General features: G+C 41.3%; 1 protein-coding gene across 2 annotated transcripts in view; it reads left to right on the forward strand.

The window, feature by feature from the left end:
• LOC134344429 (signal transducing adapter molecule 1-like) overlaps positions 1-20,436 on the forward strand; it is an 89,597-nt gene that overhangs the window by 54,490 nt on the left and 14,671 nt on the right. For both annotated transcript variants that reach the window (XM_063044199.1, XM_063044200.1), the window contains exons 2-10: positions 1,814-1,898; positions 3,905-3,980; positions 4,517-4,612; positions 13,534-13,680; positions 13,836-13,926; positions 14,569-14,758; positions 16,603-16,697; positions 16,946-17,034; positions 17,417-17,504. In XM_063044199.1, the coding sequence (XP_062900269.1) occupies positions 1,814-1,898; positions 3,905-3,980; positions 4,517-4,612; positions 13,534-13,680; positions 13,836-13,926; positions 14,569-14,758; positions 16,603-16,697; positions 16,946-17,034; positions 17,417-17,504 (957 nt within the window). The remainder of the gene's footprint in view (positions 1-1,813; positions 1,899-3,904; positions 3,981-4,516; positions 4,613-13,533; positions 13,681-13,835; positions 13,927-14,568; positions 14,759-16,602; positions 16,698-16,945; positions 17,035-17,416; positions 17,505-20,436) is intronic.

The raw sequence follows: 20,436 nt of genomic DNA on the forward strand, positions 1-20,436 counted from the left end.
ATATACATTACATCGACTGCTCTACCTTCATCAATGTGTTCAGTCACATCCTCAAAATATTCAGTCAGGCTCGTAAGGCATGGCCTGCCTTTGACAAAACCATGCTGACAATTCCTAATCATATTATGCCTTATAAATCCTGCCTCTCAGGATCTTCTCCATCAACTTACCAACCACTGAAGTAAGACTCACTGGTATGAAACTTCCTGGGCTAGCTCTACTCCCTTTCTTGAATAAGTGAACAGCATCTGCAGATTATCCAGCTTGATGCTTTCCAAAAGCTCCAGCACATCCTCTTCATTAACATCTACATGCTCAAGCTTATGAGTCATCCCGACAGTCGCCAATATCTTTTTCTGTAGTGAATACTGAAGCAAAGTATTGATTAAGTACCTCTGCTATCTCCTCTGGTTCCATACACACTTTTCCACTGTCACACTTGATTGGTCCCATTCTCTCACGTCTTACCCTCTCACTCTTGCTCTTTGCATACTTGTAGAATACCTTGGGGTTTTCCTTAGTCTTGTCCGCCAAGGCCTCATAGCTCCTTCCAGCTCTCCTAATTTCATTCTTAAACTCCTTCCTGCTAGCCTTATAATCTTATAGATCTCTATCATTAACTAGTTTTGAATTTTTCATAAGCTTTTCTTTTCTTCTTGGCTAGTTTTACAACAGCATTTGTATACCACAGGTCCTGTACCCTACCATCCTTTCTCTGTCTCATTGGAACGTACCTGTGCAGAACTCCATGCAAATATCCCCTGAACATTTGCCGCATTTCTTCCATACGTTTCCCCGAGAACATCTGTTTCCAATTTATGCTTCCAAGTTCCTGCCTGATATCTTCATATTTCCCCTTACTCCAACTAAACGCTTTCCTAACTTGTCTGTTCCTTTCCCTCTCCAAAGCTATGCTAAAGGAGATGGTGATCATAATTCTATCTCCAGAATGCTCTCCCACTGAGTGATCTGACACCTGGCCAGGTTCATTTCTCAATATCAGATCAAGTACAGCCTCTCCTCTTGTCAGCTTATCTACAAACGTTTGTACATGTTGCGTCAAAAGACCTTCTTGAACACACCTAACAAATTCCACCCCATTTAAACCCCTTGCTCTAGGGACATGCCAATCGATATTTAGGAAATTAAAATCTCCCACCACGACAAATCTGCTCCTCGATGCCCCTATTACTATTGGGTGGTCTACAAAAGCACCCAGTAGAATTATTGACCCCTTCCTGTTCCTAACTTCCACCCACAGAGACTCCCTCCATGTCTTCCTCCTTTTCTACGGCTGTGACACTATCTCTGATAAACAGTGCCATTCCCCCACCTCTTTTGCCTCCCTCCGTGTCCTTTCTGAAACATCTAAAGCCTGGCACTCGATGTAACCATTCCTGCCCCTGAGCCATCCGAGTCTCTGTAACGGCCACAACATCATAGCTGCAAGTACTGATCCATTCTCAAAGCTAATCCACTTTGTTCATAATACTCCTTGTACTAAAATAGACGCATCTCAAAAATATTGTAGGAAAAATGCTTACAAATTTTTTTTTTTACATTTTTCAAGGAATTTTTGGTTCTATTTTTATCTGGGCAACAAGTAATCAGCAGAGTAAATCATTTTTCAAAAACTGAGCTATTGTGAAGTAGATCTGCTACGAATTAGTATTACGTAAAGCAATAGGTACGTGTTTATAGAGTGAAGGTATAGAATAGCCACATGAAAGTCCTTTGACTTCATTCAATAGTTGATTCCTGGAAATCATGTTGCAAGTTTTACAAACATATGTATGTTTTTCACTGTTCATAGAGAAAGCAACAAGTGAGATGAATACTGCAGAGGACTGGGGCCTCATACTGGATATCTGTGACAAAGTTGGGCAGTCTCGGACTGGGTGAGTGAGAACGTTTTGGTTCCTAAATGCTGGTAGGTTATTTATATCATCATGACTAGAGAATTAAGTCAGAAGTGGCTATTTTAGTAAAGCATTTGATTCTGATCCTGAGGCATTTGGAATCTATTTCCAAATTGAGCAATTCTAGAGCAAAGTAGGGTCTTGAGTTTATCTTGGGAATGATCCACATAGCTTTGGCAAGGCAGTATACAGGCTTTACAGGGTTTATTAATTTAGAGATACAGTGCAGAATAGTCATAGTCATACTTTATTGATCCCAGGGGAAATTGGTTTTCGTTACAGTTGCACCATAAATAATAAATAGTAATAAAACCATAAATAGTTAAATAGTAATATGTAAATTATGCCAGTAAATTATGAAATAAGTGTCTGACCCTCCAAGGGAGGAGTTGTGAAGTTTGATGGCCACAGGCTGGAATGACTTCCTATGATGCTCTGTGTTGCATCTCGGTGGAATGAGTCTCTGGCTGAATGTACTCCTGTGCCCAACCAGTACATTATGTAGTGGATGGGAGACATTGTCCAAGATGGCATGCAACTTGGACAGCATCCTCTTTTCAGACACCACCGTCAGAGAGTCCAGTTCCATCCCCACAACATCACTGGCCTTACGAATGAGTTTGTTGATTCTGTTGATGTCTGCTACCCTCAGCCTGCTGCCCCAGCACACAACAGCAAACATAATAGCATTGGCCACCACAGACTCGTAGAACTTCCTCAGCATCGTCCGGCAGATGTTAAAGGACCTCAGTCTCCTCAGGAAATAGAGACAGCTCTGACCCTTCTTGTAGACAGCCTCAGTGTTCTTTGACCAGTCCAGTTTATTGTCAATTCGTATCCCCAGGTATTTGTAATCCTCCACCATGTCTACACTGACCCCCTGGATAGGCCCCAGCAGCCCCCAGTTTAACCCTACCCTAATTGGGACAATTTATAATGACCAAATAACCTACTAGAATACACTAAGTGGTAGAAGCAGTGTTAGTAGTAAGTTTTTAAAAAGGAAATTAGGTGATTGAAAAGAAGGGGAAAAATGCAAAGCCATTGGATAAAAGCAGAGGATTGGAACTTTTTTATGTATCAAAAGATGGTTTGATGCCATTGATCTTGAGTGTTCTCTCACTTCTAACCTGGTCTTGATTTAGGTGTATCTATTCCACATGATTATAATTTTCTTCTGAGCCAGTTTGCTTTTCTCCCCCTTTTTTATTTCAAATCGTTTTACTGGGCATCAGCGCTCTATTCAGTTTGCTAAACCTGTGCTGGGGGAAGTCCAGATTAATTTGGGTCTGTTGCCAGGAGCCCCATATGCACTTTTCCTCTGATTTGAAATGGATTGTAGCTTGAACTGGGCTTTAATGTGGTAGTATTTTGCAAATTTTATGAGCTTTATTTGAAAAGATAATGATCTTAATTTAGTTGCATAGCTCTGCTTTCAGTGCTGAGAGTGCAAATCATGCTTATTTATGGAGCCTGCAGAAATTGCAGTTAGGTTTGGATTGTAACCATTGACATGCTGGAACTGTAGTTGGTTGCTCCTGATTGCCAATGATCATGCATTAATGATGTGATTTTGGCATTGGTCATGCAGTCCATATGTCATTCGCTGTTGAGCAGGAGCTTTGTTCTAATGATTGATGTCTGACTAAAAGTAGTGTGGGCTGTGTATGCCCTTGGGTAAGTCCTATTGACTCGTTGTTCTGCTTACCCTTCATGACCACAAGTGTTCTTTCTCAGCAAACCATTATCAGTGACCTTCACCCTGGTTGCTCACACTGCGTTCTCCTCAACTTGACCTCCAATGTTATATTTATTTGCTTGGAAAACGTGCATTGATGGATCGGGGATTTTGCAGTTTGTAGTGTCAGGGCAGTGACTGAAAAGTTATAATGAGCATGTAGCGTGGCTTTTAGGAGAGGCATCTATAAGATAAAAGTGTTAGTATTTTTAATAGAAGTTATTTACTCTATGCTATTCATCATTAGGCCAAAAGACTGCTTAAGATCCATTATGAAAAGAGTAAATCACAAGGATCCTCATGTTGCGATGCAGGCACTGACTGTAAGTAACAATTTTCTTCTTCCAAGCATTTTTATTGTCCTTTCTTGCACACAAGTTTGCCCCCATTTCCACCCCCTCCCCTGTTCAAATATGGCTAAGTTGGCCACTAAAGCTCACTCATACTACCTGGAACCAAGTGCAAGGCTATCGAGCTCTGAGGGCGGAGTTGTTTGGTACGTTTGCGAATTCCTTATCACTTTGATTTTTGCGTGTTAAGCTGGAAATGGTTACAAAGTAGAGCACCCTGTCAAGAAGCAAGGGAATCACTTGGAGCATGTTCCATACTAAAGTTTCTACTCAGATGTCACTTTGTGCTTCACAGTGTATTGACAACATGCACTGAGAGTTTAGCCACCATTACAATTTCAAAATACAAATTAATTTTAATCAGTTTAAAATGTGCTTGGTTGTTATATGACATTGTTAAGAGAATGGATGAATAGCAATTTTATTAAAATTATTAAATATTTGTGGGACTTAATCTATAATACTAAAAAGATGATGTACACCTTCATGATTGAATTCTTATTTTAAAGCTGCTAGGAGCATGTGTATCAAACTGTGGCAAGATCTTTCACCTTGAAGTCTGCTCAAGGGATTTTGCAAGTGAAGTGAGCAACGTGTTAAATAAGGTAAATATAGTTTAAATTGGTTTAGTTTTGTCAACCTTTTTAATTAGACCATGTTAATCCTACTGTAGTTTACAGCAAGTTACTCCTCTGTTAAGTAGTGGAATGTGATAGATCTATTTCCAGAAATTTATTCTACCTTTGCCATCTCTTTGGTCCTTATTGATGTTATTAGAGCAGGGGTCCCCAACCTTTTTTGCACCGCGGACCGGTTTAATATTGACAATATTCTTGCGGACTAGCCGACCCGGGGGTGGTGGGGGGGAGCTGGGTGTTCAAGTAGAGTTAAACTCACCTCAATATGTCTTTTACAGTTAGGATTGCCAACTTTCTCACTCCCAAATAAGGGACAAAAGTAGCAGTCAAATCCCGGGACACTTTACCCCAGGAAAGACTACCATGACCATCAAACCTTGCGCAGGTACCTGTGTGCGTATGTGATGTGCGCATGCGCGTACTTACTATATGTTAGTTATTTATTTTCGGTAAATTCCCATATAAATTAATGGTAATTGCTTCTTCGCTTTAGGCCATTTCGGCACGAAAGGTTTCATAGGAACGCTCAACCTTAGTGGGGGAAATATACAAACCAATCTAGCCCAATATATGGGATGTCCCGTTAAATACGGGACAGTTGGCAACCCTATTTTCAAGTTCAACGGTGCGTGACAGGGAATGAGGAAAGGTGCAGCTGACTCATGTCGTTTCCTCACGGCCCGGTAGCACATGCTTTGCGGCCCAGTGGTTGGGGACCGCTGTATTAGAGAAGTCCTTGTAATCAAGAACTCTGTTCTGTTTTGGTTTATTTTACTTTGGTTACTAACTCGGAGTAGCTAAAGTGAGAGTCCAAAGTGAAAATTTTAATAAGGTAGGACTTTCCATAAAATACAGCAGATATTATGATTCACTTTTCTTTTTGTAGTGACCTTTGGATTGTTGCATGTTATGTATTATAGCTGACTTTGTAGAGACGGAAATGATATTTTTTAGCTCAGTATTGTTCGTGCTAGTTGATGTACTGTTTCAGATTTGATTTAATTTACTAATAGTCATAGTGTAATAGAACACTACAGCACAGAAACGGGCCCTTTGGCCCATCTAGTCTGTGCTGAAATATTATTTTGTCTAGTCCCATTGACCTGCACCCGGACCATAGCCCTCCATACTCTTCCCATCTATGTAGTTTCTGAAGTGTTGAAATTGAACCCACACCCACCACTTCCGCTGGCAGCTCCTTCTACACCCTTGCCACTCTCAGTGATGAAGTTCCCCTCATGTTCCCCTTAAACAATTCACCTTTCACCTTTAACCCATGACTTCTAAGTTTCATCTCATTCAACCTCGGTGGAAAAAGCTTGCTTGGATTTACACTTTCTATACCCCTCCTGATTTTGTATACCTCCAAAGAAATCTCCCTTCATTCTCCTGCGCTCTGGAGTATAAAGTTGTAAACTTGTCAACCATCCCCTATAATTCAGGTTCTCAAGTCCTGGCAACATCCTTGTAGATTATTCTGTACTCTTCCAGTTCTTACTGATAATTTTCCTGTTGGTAGGTGACCAGAATGTTTGAGTACTCACCTCCTCCACCCACTGCCAACCAAAAACTTAAGTCACATACTTCAACACACTCTAAACAACATGTGACCCAATTCGTGACAGTGTTCAGTGTTGGCTCTGATTCACTCCTTCACATTTAAAAGATAATGGCTTGACTTTTTTTTTTGCAGCTATTTTTGAATGAGATAAAGTTCTATTGTTATGGCAGATTTATGGGAAATGACTACTGGGTCATGATTAGTGTCTGTTTGACCAGTGGTCCCCAACCGCCGGGCCATGAGGAAACGACATGATTTGGCGATATGAAACGATATGAGTCAGCTGCACCTTTCCTCATTCCCTGTCACGCACTGTTGAACTTGAAATAACCTAGAAATCATACCAAATAACACATAAAGCCGAAAATAACACTAACATATAGTAAAAGCAGGAATGATATGATAAATACACAGCCCATATAAAGTAGAAATAATGTATGTACAGTGTAATTTCACTTAACAGAATCGGGAAGATTTAAGCCAAAACCGATTTGTAAAAACAAAATCGGCACGTACACGCATGTGCACGTCACGCATGCACACACAGGTGTCCGCGCAAGGTTTCATGGTTATGGTAGTCTTTCTCAAGGTAAAAAAAAGTGTCCCATATTTGACTGCTACTTTTGTCCCTTATTTGGGAGTGAGAAAGTTGGCAACCCTACTTGAACACGCTCCCCCCCCCCCACCCTGGTTGGCCAGTCCGCAAGAATATTGTCAATATTAAACCGGTCCGCGGTGCAAAAAAGGTTGGGGACCCCTGTGTTTGACCTTAACAACTATGTTATATTAACATACTGTGACAAATTCTGAGTGACATATTGGCTCATCTGTAGTCTACTTTTGACAGCTTTGACAGTTGGTACTTAAGCTGGGAATTCGCGGGAGGTGGGGGGGGGTTATGAAACCAATTTTCATCTGTTATCTGGAGTTGAGTATGCTGCATAGTGAGCACACTATTTGATTAGAACACAGAACAGTAGAGTGCCAGAACAAACCCTTTGGCCCACAATGTTGTGCTGAATCAAGTAAATTTGTAATCAAATGGCTAACTAAACTAATCACTTTGGCCTACAGGATGTCCGTATTCTTCCATTCATGTGCCTATCTAAAGGTCTCTGAAAAGTCCCTAATGTGTCTGCCTCCGCCACCACATCAGGCAGTGCATTCCAGCCACATGCCGCCCTGTGTTTTTTAAAAAAAAAAGTTGCCCCTCACATCTGCTTTCCAATTGGCCCCTCTCATCTTAAATGCAAGCCTTCTGGTATTAGACATTCAACTCTGGGAAAATGATACTGGCTGTCTGCTCATCTTCGCCTCTCATAATCTTATAAACCAATATCAGATCTCCCCTCAGACTCTAGCGTTCCATAGAAAACAACCCAAGTTTCTCCAAACTCTCATTATAGCACACGCCTCTAAGCTAGGCAGCATCCAAGTAAACCTCTTCTACACCCTGTCCAAACCCTCAACATACTTCCTATAATGAGGTCACCAGAACTGTATGCAATACTCCAGATGCAGCCTAACTCGAATTTTGTAAAGCTGCAACAACCCTTCCTGACTTTTGAACTTGATGCTCGACTAATAAAGGCAAGTATGCCATATGCCGCCTTAATCACCCTATCACCTTTGTAGCAACTTTCTGGGAGCTGTGAACTTGGACTCCAAGATCCCTCTGCTCATCAACATTGTTAATGGTCTTGCCCTTGAGCAGTGTACTGTCTCTACATTTGACCGACCAAGGTGCAACACTTCACATTTGTCTAGGTTAAACTCCTTCTCCCTTTTCTCCGCCCATATCCCGTATTGTTGGCTGGTTGTCTACGCGAACCACAACACCACCAACCTTCGTATCATCTGCAAACTTACCAACCCCCCCCCCCCTGTACATTTTTACCTAGGTTATTTATATACAACACAAACAGCAGAGACCCCAGTACAGATCCCTGTGGAACAACACTAATCACAGACCTCCCCTTAGACCAAGTCCCTTCGACCACGAACCTGTTTTCTATGGGCAAGCCAGTTCTGAATCCAAACGGTGAATTCACCATTAGTCCTATGCATCTTAGTCTTCTGAATGAGTCCCCTCATGAGGGACCTTGTCAAACATCTATGTAGACATCATTCACAGCTCCACCTTCCATCATTCACCATCACCTCCTGAAAAAACTCAATCAAGTTAGTAAGACACAACTTGCTCTGCACAAAACCATGCTGGCTGTCCCTAATTAGGCCATGTGCTATAAATCCTATCCCTTAAAATTCTCTCCAGTAACCTGCCTACCACTGATATGATTCTCACTGATCTATAGTTTCCAGTTTTATCCCTGGTTCCCTTCTTGAACAATGGAACACCAGTAGCTACTCTCCCTGAGTCCCTGGAGACTTATCCACCTTAATGCTCTTGAAGAGACCCAGTCCTAGTTCTTCCTTTACTTTGAAATGCCCTAGCATATTAATACTCTTAGCACTGATCTCCCTATCCTCCTCGTCCTTTTCCTTGGCAAATATTGATGCAATGTACTTATTGAGGACCTCATTCACATCCTTCACATTCAAGCAAATGTTTCCCCCTTTATCCGCCCACTCTCTCCCTAGTTTCCTCTTGCTCCTAGTATAGAGAATGCCTTGGGATTCTCTTTAATCTTACTTGCCAAAAACTCTTCATGGCCCTTCCACTCTTTCCTAATTCCCTTCTTGGGTTCTTTTTTGGCTTTGTTATAATCCTTTATAGTTCTGTTTGATTCTAGCTTCCTGTGCTTTACATACATTTCCTATTTCTTGATTAAATTCATCATAGAGTCATAGAAAAGTACAGCACAGAAGTAGGCCATTTGGCCCATCTAATCCGTGCTGAAGCATTTAAACTGTTTACTCCCTTCGACTTGCACGAGGACTGTAGCTGTCCATACTCCTACCATCCATTTAACTATCCAAACTTCTCTTAAACATTGAAATCGAGCTTGTATGCAACACTCATTCTACATTTTCATGACCCTCTGAGTGAAGAAGTTTCCCCTCGTGTTCTCCTCAAACTTTTCACCTTTCACCCTTAACCCATGACATATAGTTGTAGTCCCACCCAACCTCAGTGGAACAACCCTACTTGTATTTACCCTATCTATACCCCTCATAATTTTGCATACCTCTTATCAAATCTCCTCTCAGTCTTCTACTTTCACCTTTCTTGACAACCAGGATTCTCTTACCTTGCAATCCTTTTTCTTTCTTCTGACTTTCTTTCTTTCTCCTGTCTTGTACTCTGTGCAGTTGATCTTTAAACACCCTCTACATATCAGATGTGGACTTGCCCAAAAACAATTCCCAACTAACTCTCCTGCAAGCTCCATCCTTATCCTTAGGCTTGACCAGCTGGGAAACAAGGGCTGATGGCGGGCTCCTCAACCTTGCAAGATTGAGAGCAAAAACAGAAGTCAAGGACATTGCGGCACATGAGCTACAGTTTGCTGATGACTGTGCACTGGTTGCCCACTCTCTTGAAGACTTACAGGAGATCACCAGTTGCTTTGCCAGTACAGCCAAAAGCTTTGGACTGACAATCAGCCTGAAAAAGACCGAAGTTTTGTACCAACTGGCTCCTGGCTCAAGCTACGAAGAACCAACTGTCGTCATTGATGACACTCGTCTCAACGCTGTCAACAAGTTTTGCTACCTGGACAGCAAAATAACATCCTCAGCTTCTCTGGATGTAGAGACTGAGTCAAGAACCAGAAAAACCTGCTTTGCCTTTAGTCAGCTGAAAGATCGAGTTTGGTCACAGAACATCAGGTTGGCCACCAAGTGCAAGGTATACAGGGCAGTTATCATATCAACCTTTGTATACGGATGTGAGACATGGTGCCCATATCAGAGACACTTACGCCAGCTTGACCAACTGCAGCAGCATCACCTACGTTCTCCGATGAAGATTACCTGACGAGACAAGGTCTCCAATACCATGGTCCCCTCTCGAACCGGAATGCCAGCAGTTTCAACCTTGGTGATGTCAGTCCAACTGCGCTGGGCAGGACATGTTGTCAGAATGCTTGATGGAAGACTGCCCAAGGACATCTTGTACAGCCAGCTGTCCAGTGGTACCTGAAAACGAGGCCAGCGACTACGGTACAAGGATGTTCTGCACAGGAGCCTCAAGAAAGCTGACATTACCCCATCAATATGGGAGGATCTGGCTCAAGATCGCTCACTGTGGAGTGACGCCATCAGAAAAGGTGTGGACGCCGCTGAGAACAAGCTCAGCGAGGCAACAGAGGAAAGGCACAGGAAGCACCACAACACAGCTTCTGCCCCTGCTGCCCCTCCGGGCCTCACCTGCCAAGTATGTGGTGAACACATAGCCTGTCAAGGATTGGCATGTACAGCCACTTCAGGACGCACATATCAAACCCCACTAACTAACTGAAAGGAACCATCGTCATCCGATGGGATGGATAGCCAGAGTGAGAGAGCTACAGTATTTTAAAACTTGAGGAGTTATGCTCACTGTTCCCTAACTACTCACCCACGGAATGTTTGGTCACTTGGCCAGGCACACTATCCAACACCAGCCCCAGTACAGTTCCTCCTCTTGTTGGACTACTTATGTATTCATTTAAGTAACCCTCCTGGATGCACAGAACAAATACTGCCCAATCTAAACCATTTGCACTCAGGTCCCAGTTTATATCAGGAAGTCCCTCATGACAAGAACCGTGTTATTTTGTTTTTACACCTTAACTCAATTTGTCGTCAGGAACTGGGTCTGTTCCTCACTGACGCAGTGGCCATCAGGGAATCATACAATCAATCCCTTCAGAGTGATTGCGTCCTTCCTGTTCTTGAGTTCTACCTGTATAGACTTAGTGGGCCTCATCCCTCTGAGTGCAGCTGTAATATTGTCTTTGATTAGTAGTGCAACTCCCCCCCGCCCCCCCCACTTCATCCGCCTTACCTCCCTCTTTATCTTTTCTAAACAGTAGGTCATTAAGCACCCATTCCTGTCCCCCTCTCCACCAAGTCTGTTATGGCTACACCATCATAGCTCCATGTATTGATCCATGCTGTAAATACAACACCTTTACCATAATACTCTTAGCATTAAAATACGCACACTTCAACCTATCCATCATATCTATTACATTGTTTTCCTGCCTGTTTTTGTTGGCCCTGACATCCTCTGCATCCTCTTCCCCCCCCCCCCCCCCACCAACCGGCCTCACTTTCTGACTCTGGTGTTTGGTTCCCATCCTGCTCCCAAAGTAGTTTAAACTCTCCTAGTAGCACTGGTAAACCTCCCTACCAGGATATTGATTTCTGACCAGCTTAGATGCAACCTGTCCCTCTTGTATAGGTCACCCCTCCACCCCTCCACCCCCAAAGGTTCCAATGATCCAAGAACCTGAAACCCTGCCCTGACTTGCGTGTGGTACCTGGAGTAATCCAGAGATCACTACCTTGGATGTCTCACTCTTCAGCCTCTTTCCTAACTGCCCATACTCACTGTGCAGGACCTCTTCTCCCCCTTTCTACTTGTGTCTTTAGTGCTAATGTGCTTACCTGCTCTTACCTGAAACCCTCATCTAGGTCACTTTCTGAGCCTCTGTTTGCTGAGCTTTTTATACCTTTGTCTCCAACATGGGCTACGAAGCCCATGTTCCATAATCAAAACAGCAATCAGCCTCCGTCTCTGCTCGCCAAAGTTGTTGAGCCACAGTTTGATCACTCTAAACACTGGACCACTCACACAAAGTGTACTTTATATTTCAGTAGCTTGTTGATTTATTCAACATTGTGCATTTTTATACAATTAAAGTACTTCTGTGAATAATGACAATGCCTTGAAACTTGCAAACTAGATTTCTGCATTTACACACAAAATGCTGGAGGAACTCAGCAGGCCAGGCAGCATCTATGGGGAAAAAAGCAGAGTCAACGTTTTGGGTCGAATCTCTTCGGCAGGACTGGAGGAAAAAAGGCTGAGGAATAGATTTGAAAGGTGGGAGGAGGGGAGAGAGAAAAACACCAAGTGATAGGTGAAACTTAGAGGGGGAGGGATGAAGCAGAGCGAGGAAGTTGATTGGTGAAAGAGACAGAAGACCGTGGAAGAAAGAAAAAAGGGAGGGGGAGGAGCACCAGAGGGAGGCGATGGGCAGGCATGGAGATAACATGAGAGACTTCATCATTTCTCATCCCCTTGTCCTTCTCTCATGTTATCTCCTTGCCCACCCATCGCCTCTCTCTGGTGCTCCTTTCTGCCCCCCCCCCCCCCTTTTCTCTCTTCTATGGCCATCTGTCTCTTTCACCAATCAACTTCCTGGCTCCTTGCTTCATTCCACCCCCCACCCCACCCCAGGTTTTACCTATCACCTGATGTTTCTCTCTCCCCTCCCCCCTCCCCCCACCTTTCAAATCTACTCCTCAGCTTTTGTATCTCCAGTCCTGCTGAAGGGCTTCGGCCCAAAACGTCGACTGATTTTTTTATAGATGTTGCCTGGCTTGCTGAGGTCCAGCAGCATATTTTGTGTATGTGTTGCTCAGATTTCCAGCATTTGCAGATTTTCTCTTGTTTCTGCACTCAGTGGTTACAGCTTGTTGATCTCCTTCCCTTATTAAGGCCCATTTATTGTAGAGATGTAGATTGTTGTTTTTAATTTTGCAATTGTCAGATCCATGGGAGAATCTATAACAGTATCAAGATGTACTTCTGGAACTAGCCTAATACTTCACATAAAGTCTCTCACGTTGAAACAGTGGCAATACACTGTTACTTAAATAATCAGTACCTTGGCCTTTTTACTCAGCACGGCTCTTTTTCTTCCCCAGAGGTTATGTGCTTCTGTTAATTTTATTTCATACAATTTCTGTTTGTAGGCTTAACCATCCAAGGTGGGTAATTTAAAATAGAGCAGAATTTTCCTTTTGTTTTGAATACGTTTCTCTACCAGTGAGTGAAGTGTGAGTCAACAAAATATTTTACTATAAAATATTGGATGAGGTTTAGAGGTGAGCATTCTTTCAAAAAGACTCGTTTGTTTTTCTGTTCCAAAAAATCTTTAACTGTGCATTTCTGCAAATTTTGTCCAAATTTTAAGGGATTATTTAAAGCAAATAGTGCAGCACTTATTATAATTTAACTGGGATAATGAATTGTGGGTTTCTACAAATTGTATTAAAGGAAGAGTCACCGAATGAAAGTAATTTGATCTGTTTAGTCACTGCAGGGTATTGAAGAGCTTGGTTTGACAAAGGTCAGAAAATATTTTCCTTTTGAAGATAAAACAGTAATTTAGAATGAGTCTTGATGATCTGTAATCAATTTTTATTTCAGGGACACCCAAAAGTCTGTGAAAAGCTTAAAGCCCTCATGGTAGAATGGGCTGAGGAATTTAAGAATGACCCCCAACTTAGCCTTATATCCGCAATGATAAAAAACTTGAAGGAACAAGGAGTTACATTTCCTGCTGTAGGTTCTCAGGTAATGTAATTTGTTTCTGCAAGAGTTGCCAGCTGTATAGGTCAAGATTTCTCATCAGCTCACTGTTAATAGAATTTATGAAGATTAATTCTGTTGATTTTACATCAATTTTTTGTTAATAGTATTGTTTATTTCTAACTCTGTGATTATGACAGGCTGCAGAACAAGCAAAAGCAAGTCCTGCTCTGGTAGCCAAGGACCCCAACGTAACAGCAAACAAAAAAGAGGAGGAAGACTTGGCAAAAGGTCAGTGTATTCTCTGCCTATGTAATAGATAAATTTAGAAATACACACTTCTCTGTTTATTGGTAGGAGTTGTCAGCACAATTTTGTTTTAGATAGATCAAAAATAATTAAACTTGTTCAGCATATTTAATGCAGAGCAATGTCCTAAAATATTTCAGTATAGTTTAGACTAATATTAAAGCAGAAGCTAATGGGGAAAATCTCACCGACATGTCTAAAACAATTCAAAAGCAAAGCTGTGGAGAATAAAACGTGTAGAAATGAAGAAAGATGTGACGGATCCCAAAATAATAGTTGTCGCAACTGCACTACCAGCCTTTACAAGGTTGTGACAGTGGTCATCTAAAACCTGTCTTGACGTCAAAGTCCTGAAGATCGGAAGTCTGGAATAGATTTAACGTGGGCATACATATAAGAAGGAGTTAAATAGGAGCATGAGAATAAACAGATGGAAAAATACTCACTTGTGCTGTTTTAATTTTTCACCATTTGTTTTCCTACATGGTAATTGTAAATTACAACAAATATGGAGTTATCATTTAATAACTATCAGCTTGAACTGTAGCAGACCTGAATCTGAGAAGACAAAAAAACCTGCCTGGTTTTATTGAGCTATATTTCAGCATCTGCTGCCTTTTATAGCTATTGAATTATCGTTGAAAGAACAAAGACAGCAGCAGACCATGGTTTCCAGTCTGTATCCAAGCACATCAAGCCTTACCACCAGCAAACCTGAAGGACGGAAGGTGCGAGCCATATATGACTTTGAAGCTGCTGAAGATAATGAGCTCACCTTTAAAGCTGGAGAAATAATTACTATCCTAGATGACAGGTATATGGAAATAATTTTCCTTCCTTATTATGAACATTAAATACTGGATGCAATTTATCTTAACCCTTCAATATATAGTTCTGTGCAGATTATTAAATAGAGACAAAGTAGATGTTTGGGTAATTAAATATGTTAAGAGTATACAGTGGCATGCAAAAGTTTGGGCACCCCAGTCAAAATTTCTGTTACTGTGAATAGCTAAGTGAATAAAAGATGACCTATTTTCCAAAAGGCATAAAGTTAAAGATGACACATTTCTTTAATATTTCAAGCAAGATTACTTCTTTTATTTCCAGCTTTTACCGTTTCAAAATAACAAAAAAGGAAAAGGGCCCAAAGCAAAAGTTTGGGCACCTTGCATGGTCAGTACTTAGTAACACCCCCTTTGGCAAGTATCACAGCTTGTAAATGCTTTCTGTAACCAGCTAAGAGTCTTTCAATTCTTGTTTGGGGGATTTTCACCCATTCTTCCTTGCAAAAGGCTTCTAGTTCTGTGAAATTCTTGGGCCGTCTTGCATGCACTGCTCTTTTGAGGTCTATCCACAGATTTTCGATGATGTTTAGGTCGGGGAACTGTAAGGGCCATGGCAAAACCTTCAGCTTGCACCTCTTAAGGTAGTACATTGTGGATTTTGAGGCGTGTTTAGGATCATTATCCTGTTATAGAAGCCATCCTCTTTTCATCTTCAGCTTTTTTACAGACGGTGTGATGTTTGCTTCCAGAATTTGCTGGTAGTTAATGGAATTCATTTTTCCCTCTACCAGTAAAATGTTCCCCGTGCCACTGGCTGCAACACAAGCCCAAAGCATGATCTTAACAGTTGGAGAGGTGTTCTTTTCGTGAAATTCTGCACCCTTTTTTCTCTAAACATACCTTTGCTCATTGAGGCCAGTAAGTTCTATTTTAACTTCAGTCCACAGGACTTGTTTTCAAAATGCATCAGGCTTGTTTAGATGTTCCTTTGCAAACTTCTGATGCTGAATTTTGTGGTGAGGGCGCAGGAAAGGTTTTCTTCTGATGATTCTTCCATGAAGGTCGCTGCACAGTGGAACATTGCACCAACACTCCAGAGTCTAAGTTTTCCTGAAGTTCTTTTGCAGTCAGACGGGGGTTTTGATTTGCCTTTTTAGCAATCCTACGAGCAGTTCTCTTGGAAAGTTTTCTTGGTCTTCCAGACCTCAACTCGACCTCCACCGTTCCTGTTAACTGCCATTTCTTAATTACATTACAAACTGAGGAAACGGCTACCTGAAAATGCTTTGCTACCTTATTTTAGCATTCTCCTGCTTTGTGGGCATCATTTATTTTAATTTTCAAAGTGCAGGCAGCTGCTTAGAGGAGTCCATGGCCGCTGATTATTGGGACAAGGTTTGAGGAGTCAGGGTATCTATAAAGCTTTGAAATTTGCATACCAGGCCTTTCATAACGATGACTGTGAACAAGCCATAACCCTAACAAGCTAACAAATTCTGAGACCTTGGTAAAATTTATCTGAGAGCTCAAATCTCTTGGGGTGCCCAGACTTTTGCATGGTGCTCCTTTTTTTCACTCTGAAATTGTACAAAACAGAAATAATACACTAATCTTGCTTAAAATGTTAAAAAGAATGTTTTATCTTTAACTCTATGACTTTTGGAGATCAGTTCGTCTTCTACTCACTTAACTATTCACAGTAACAGAAATTTTGACCAGGGGTGCCCAAACTTTTGCATGCCACTGTATCTATGTAATTCAGTGAATAACTGTTGAAATAGTTTTATAGATGTACAATATTCAATGGGATAATGAATTAGGATGATCAGTACTGATCTGCTGTAACCCTTTGTTCATCAATGTTCAATAGTGATCCAAATTGGTGGAAAGGTGAAACATATCAAGGTACTGGATTATTCCCATCCAATTTTGTGACAGCAGACTTAACAGCGGAACCAGAGATGTGTAAGTAATTATTATATGTTAAATAAGTTCAATGGTGGTTTTTGTGCTTTAAGAATAAAGTATTTTATAAGCACTACATTTTAATTTACTAGGTGTATTGAGGTGACAGACTTTGTGCACGGTATATTAATGGTCGCAGATAAAAACATCCTCTCAACTTGTGAACTTTGATTAAAAAGTCAATTATTATGCGTTTTCATATAATTGTGAACTTTGGCTGCTACTAATACTAGGATTGTTTTTCACAGTGAAAACTGAGAAGAAAACGGTACAATTTAGTGATGATGTACAAGTTGAAACTCTGGAACCAGAACCTGAGCCAGTTTTTATCGATGAAGTAAGTGATCTACGGGCTTTAATGAAGTAGATGACAGACCATTTTCTTGTTTATTTATATCCTCTGTTGGATATACCCCTCTATTTGATGTTTTAAACCATTTCAGTTGAGGCACCAACTAGCTGCCAATCATCAGAAAATAAACTCTGTATTTCAGGCCTCATCCTCTAACTCAGGGGTTCCCAACCTTTTTTATGCCATGGGCCAAACCATTAATCATGGGTCTGTGGCTCCCAGGTTAGGAACCCCTGTTAACTCAACTAATTGTCAACCGTTGTCATTAGGTATAACCTCAATTCTGTCAACTTTCCCTGTTCCACTAATTTCTTGTACATACTTTATCAAAAGCTAATTTCCTTTCTCTTTTTGTTAACTTCACTAGGAAAAGATGGATCATCTATTACAGACATTGCAGAGTGCTAACCCCACTGACGGTCAACCAGACCCAGCAGATCTACTGCATCTAGAAGGTAGGAAAGCTCTGTGTTCCTGGTTATAGTTGCCTCATCATGCACCATTAACATAAATGGACAACTTACAAGTATTTTATTTTTTGGATAATGAAGTATTGATTTGATGGAGATTTTAAACTTGGGTCTGAATAAATTTCAACACTAAGCCATAGAGGTGTTGGATCTGAGGACCAGTAACTTGAGGGAAGACTCTGGCTGTTTTAACAATAGAATGGAAATGAAGATTGGCAACATGGAGCGATCTGAGACCAAGAATGAGAAAAATGGGTCTACTTGCAGTTTGAGAGCTTCAGTGACGGATGAACAGGACTTGATGCACTCTAGAGCACAGCCAGTAGGGTTGGCTTTGTTCATTTGTGCAAGATGAGGTTTGTCATAAGACTCTTTGAACAGATCATCATGATTGAGGGTTTCCATGGCAGATCATTGAAGGACAAGATGGACAATGATTGTAAATAGAACTGATGAAATATTTGTATTCTAGAAGCTTATCTCGGGGTCAAATTGCAAAATGCTGTGGTAACCTCTCAGATAACAGCTAAAGAAAATGATGACTATGGACTAGAATGTGTGATGTGTCATTTATCAAGAGTAAATACCAGAGATTTAAGATGAGAGATGCCAAAACTCCTCAGCAAGCCAGTATCATCTGCAGGGAAATATACAGTTAATGTTTTAGATCTCACGGATGTTATGTAACCTGCTGAATATACTCCTTGACTTCTTTCTCATTCCCAAGGATTCAAGTGAATGGTGATACAGTAAAGATAATGAATTTGCATGTTTTCCTTTGATGTCATTAGGGATAGCACACAAAACAAATGAGAAATTGTCACTGAAGGCATGGTAGGGTTCAATGTTTATAATACTGAATCATGTACTGATATAGGGCAAACTTTATTATTTCATGCTGGACTTATTTTACCAATGTTACAAACCTGTGCATGCAGGTTGAGCCTACACCTCCATTTAATAGATTAGATTATGAGGACACTCAGTCCTCGTTTATTGTCATTTAGAAATGCATGCATAAAAAATGATACAATGTTCCTCCAGTATGATATCACAGAAACACAAGACAGACCAAGACTAAAACTGACAAAAACCACATATTTATAACATATAGTTACAACAGTGCAAAGCAATACCGTAATTTGATAAGAGCAGACCATGGGCACGGTAAAAAAAAGATAATTTTTCCCAAATAAGAGAAAATCTGTAGATGCTCGAAATCTGAGCAACACACACAAAATGCTGGAAGAACGCAGTAGACCTGGTAGCATCTATGGAAAAAAGCACAGTCGATGTTTCAGGCCAAAATCCTTCAGCAGGACTGAAGGAAAAAAAGCTGAGGAGTAGATTTGAAAGGTGGGGTGAGGAGAGAGAAACACCAGGCAATAGGTGAGACTTGGAGGGGGAAGGATGAAGCAATAAGCTAGGAAGTTGATTGGTGAAAGGGACAGAAGGCCGTGGAAGGAAAAAGGTGGTTTTTTTTCCACTTGCCTTTTTTGACACACATTTAGATGACACGGCTTCAAATTATAAAGTTTATTACGTAGGAACACAAACCCTTGGGGATCATCTGTAATCACTTCCATTGGAGGTAAATGATAAAGTTCCGCAAGCTTTCCAAATAAAATATTGTTCTTGCATGCTAGTGGGTTGTAAGGTGGCACATTCCTTCAGGTTCAATCCTGCCCTCTGGTGCTTTCTGTGTGGAGTCTGTATGCTTTCCCTGTGACCATGTGAGTTTACCCCGGTGCTGTGGTTTCTTCTCAAGTGCCAAAGTACTTGGGCCTATACGGCTTGGCACTGGTGTCGTCGCAGAGCAATGTTAAGTGCCTTGCTCAAGGACACACACGCTGCCTCAGCCAAGGCTCGGTCTAGCGACCTTCAAATCACTAGACAAATGCCTTAACTACTTGGCCATGCGCCAACACAACTAATAGCACACAAACAATTATACTACTTCTCGTCAATACTGAGGACACCATTTAAATTATCATCGTCTAACTTCAAAAAAGGTATGTGAACCTGTGGATTAATGCCTTCCACAAAGCTGTTTGGAGTCAGGTGTTCCAATCAATGAGATCGGAGGTGTGGGTTGTAGAGGTGTCCTGCCCTAGGTTTAAAAAAAAACACACGCAGTCAGGTTCAGACACAGCCTGCTCTTCTGAAGAGAGATCTGTTTATGTGCACCGTGTCTTGATCAAAGCAACTTTCAGGGGACCTTAGAAGAATTTTAGAGATGCATGAATTTGGAAAAGGCTACAAAACCATTTCTAAAAACATGAATGTTCATCAGTCCACAGTAAGAGAAATTGTCTACAATTGGAGGAAACTCAGTACTGTTGCTGCTCTCCCTAGGAGTGGATATCCTCCAAAGATCACACCAAGAGCACAATGTGCAGTGCTGAAGGAGGTGAAAAGAATCAAAGGTAACTCCAAAAGACCTTCCGAAATCTCAAGAATTTGCTAAAGTCTCTGTTCATGCGTCTACGATAAGAAAAACACTGAACAAGAATAGTGTTCGTGGAAGGACACCATGAAGGAAACCATTGCTCTCCAAAACAAACATTGCTGCAAATCTCAAGTTTGCAAAAGACCATCTAGATGTTCCACAATGCTTCTGGGACAATGTTCTGTGAACAAATGAGACAAAACTTGAACTTTTTGGCAGGAATGCACACCGCTATGTTTGGAGGAGAAAAGGTACTGCACACCAACACCAAAACCTCATCCCAATTGTGAAGCATGATAGAAGGAGCATCTGGCTTGTGGCTGCTTTGCTGTCTCAGGGCCTGGACAGCTTGCAGTCGCTGAGGGGACAATGAATTCAAAATTGTATCAAGACATTTTACAGAAGAATGTCAGAGTGGCGGTCCATCACCTCAAGCTTAATAGAAGTTGGATGATGCAACAAGACAAT

Source organism: Mobula hypostoma, chromosome 3 (genome assembly GCF_963921235.1).
Source record: "Mobula hypostoma chromosome 3, sMobHyp1.1, whole genome shotgun sequence".
Taxonomy (NCBI): Eukaryota; Metazoa; Chordata; class Chondrichthyes; order Myliobatiformes; family Myliobatidae; genus Mobula; species Mobula hypostoma.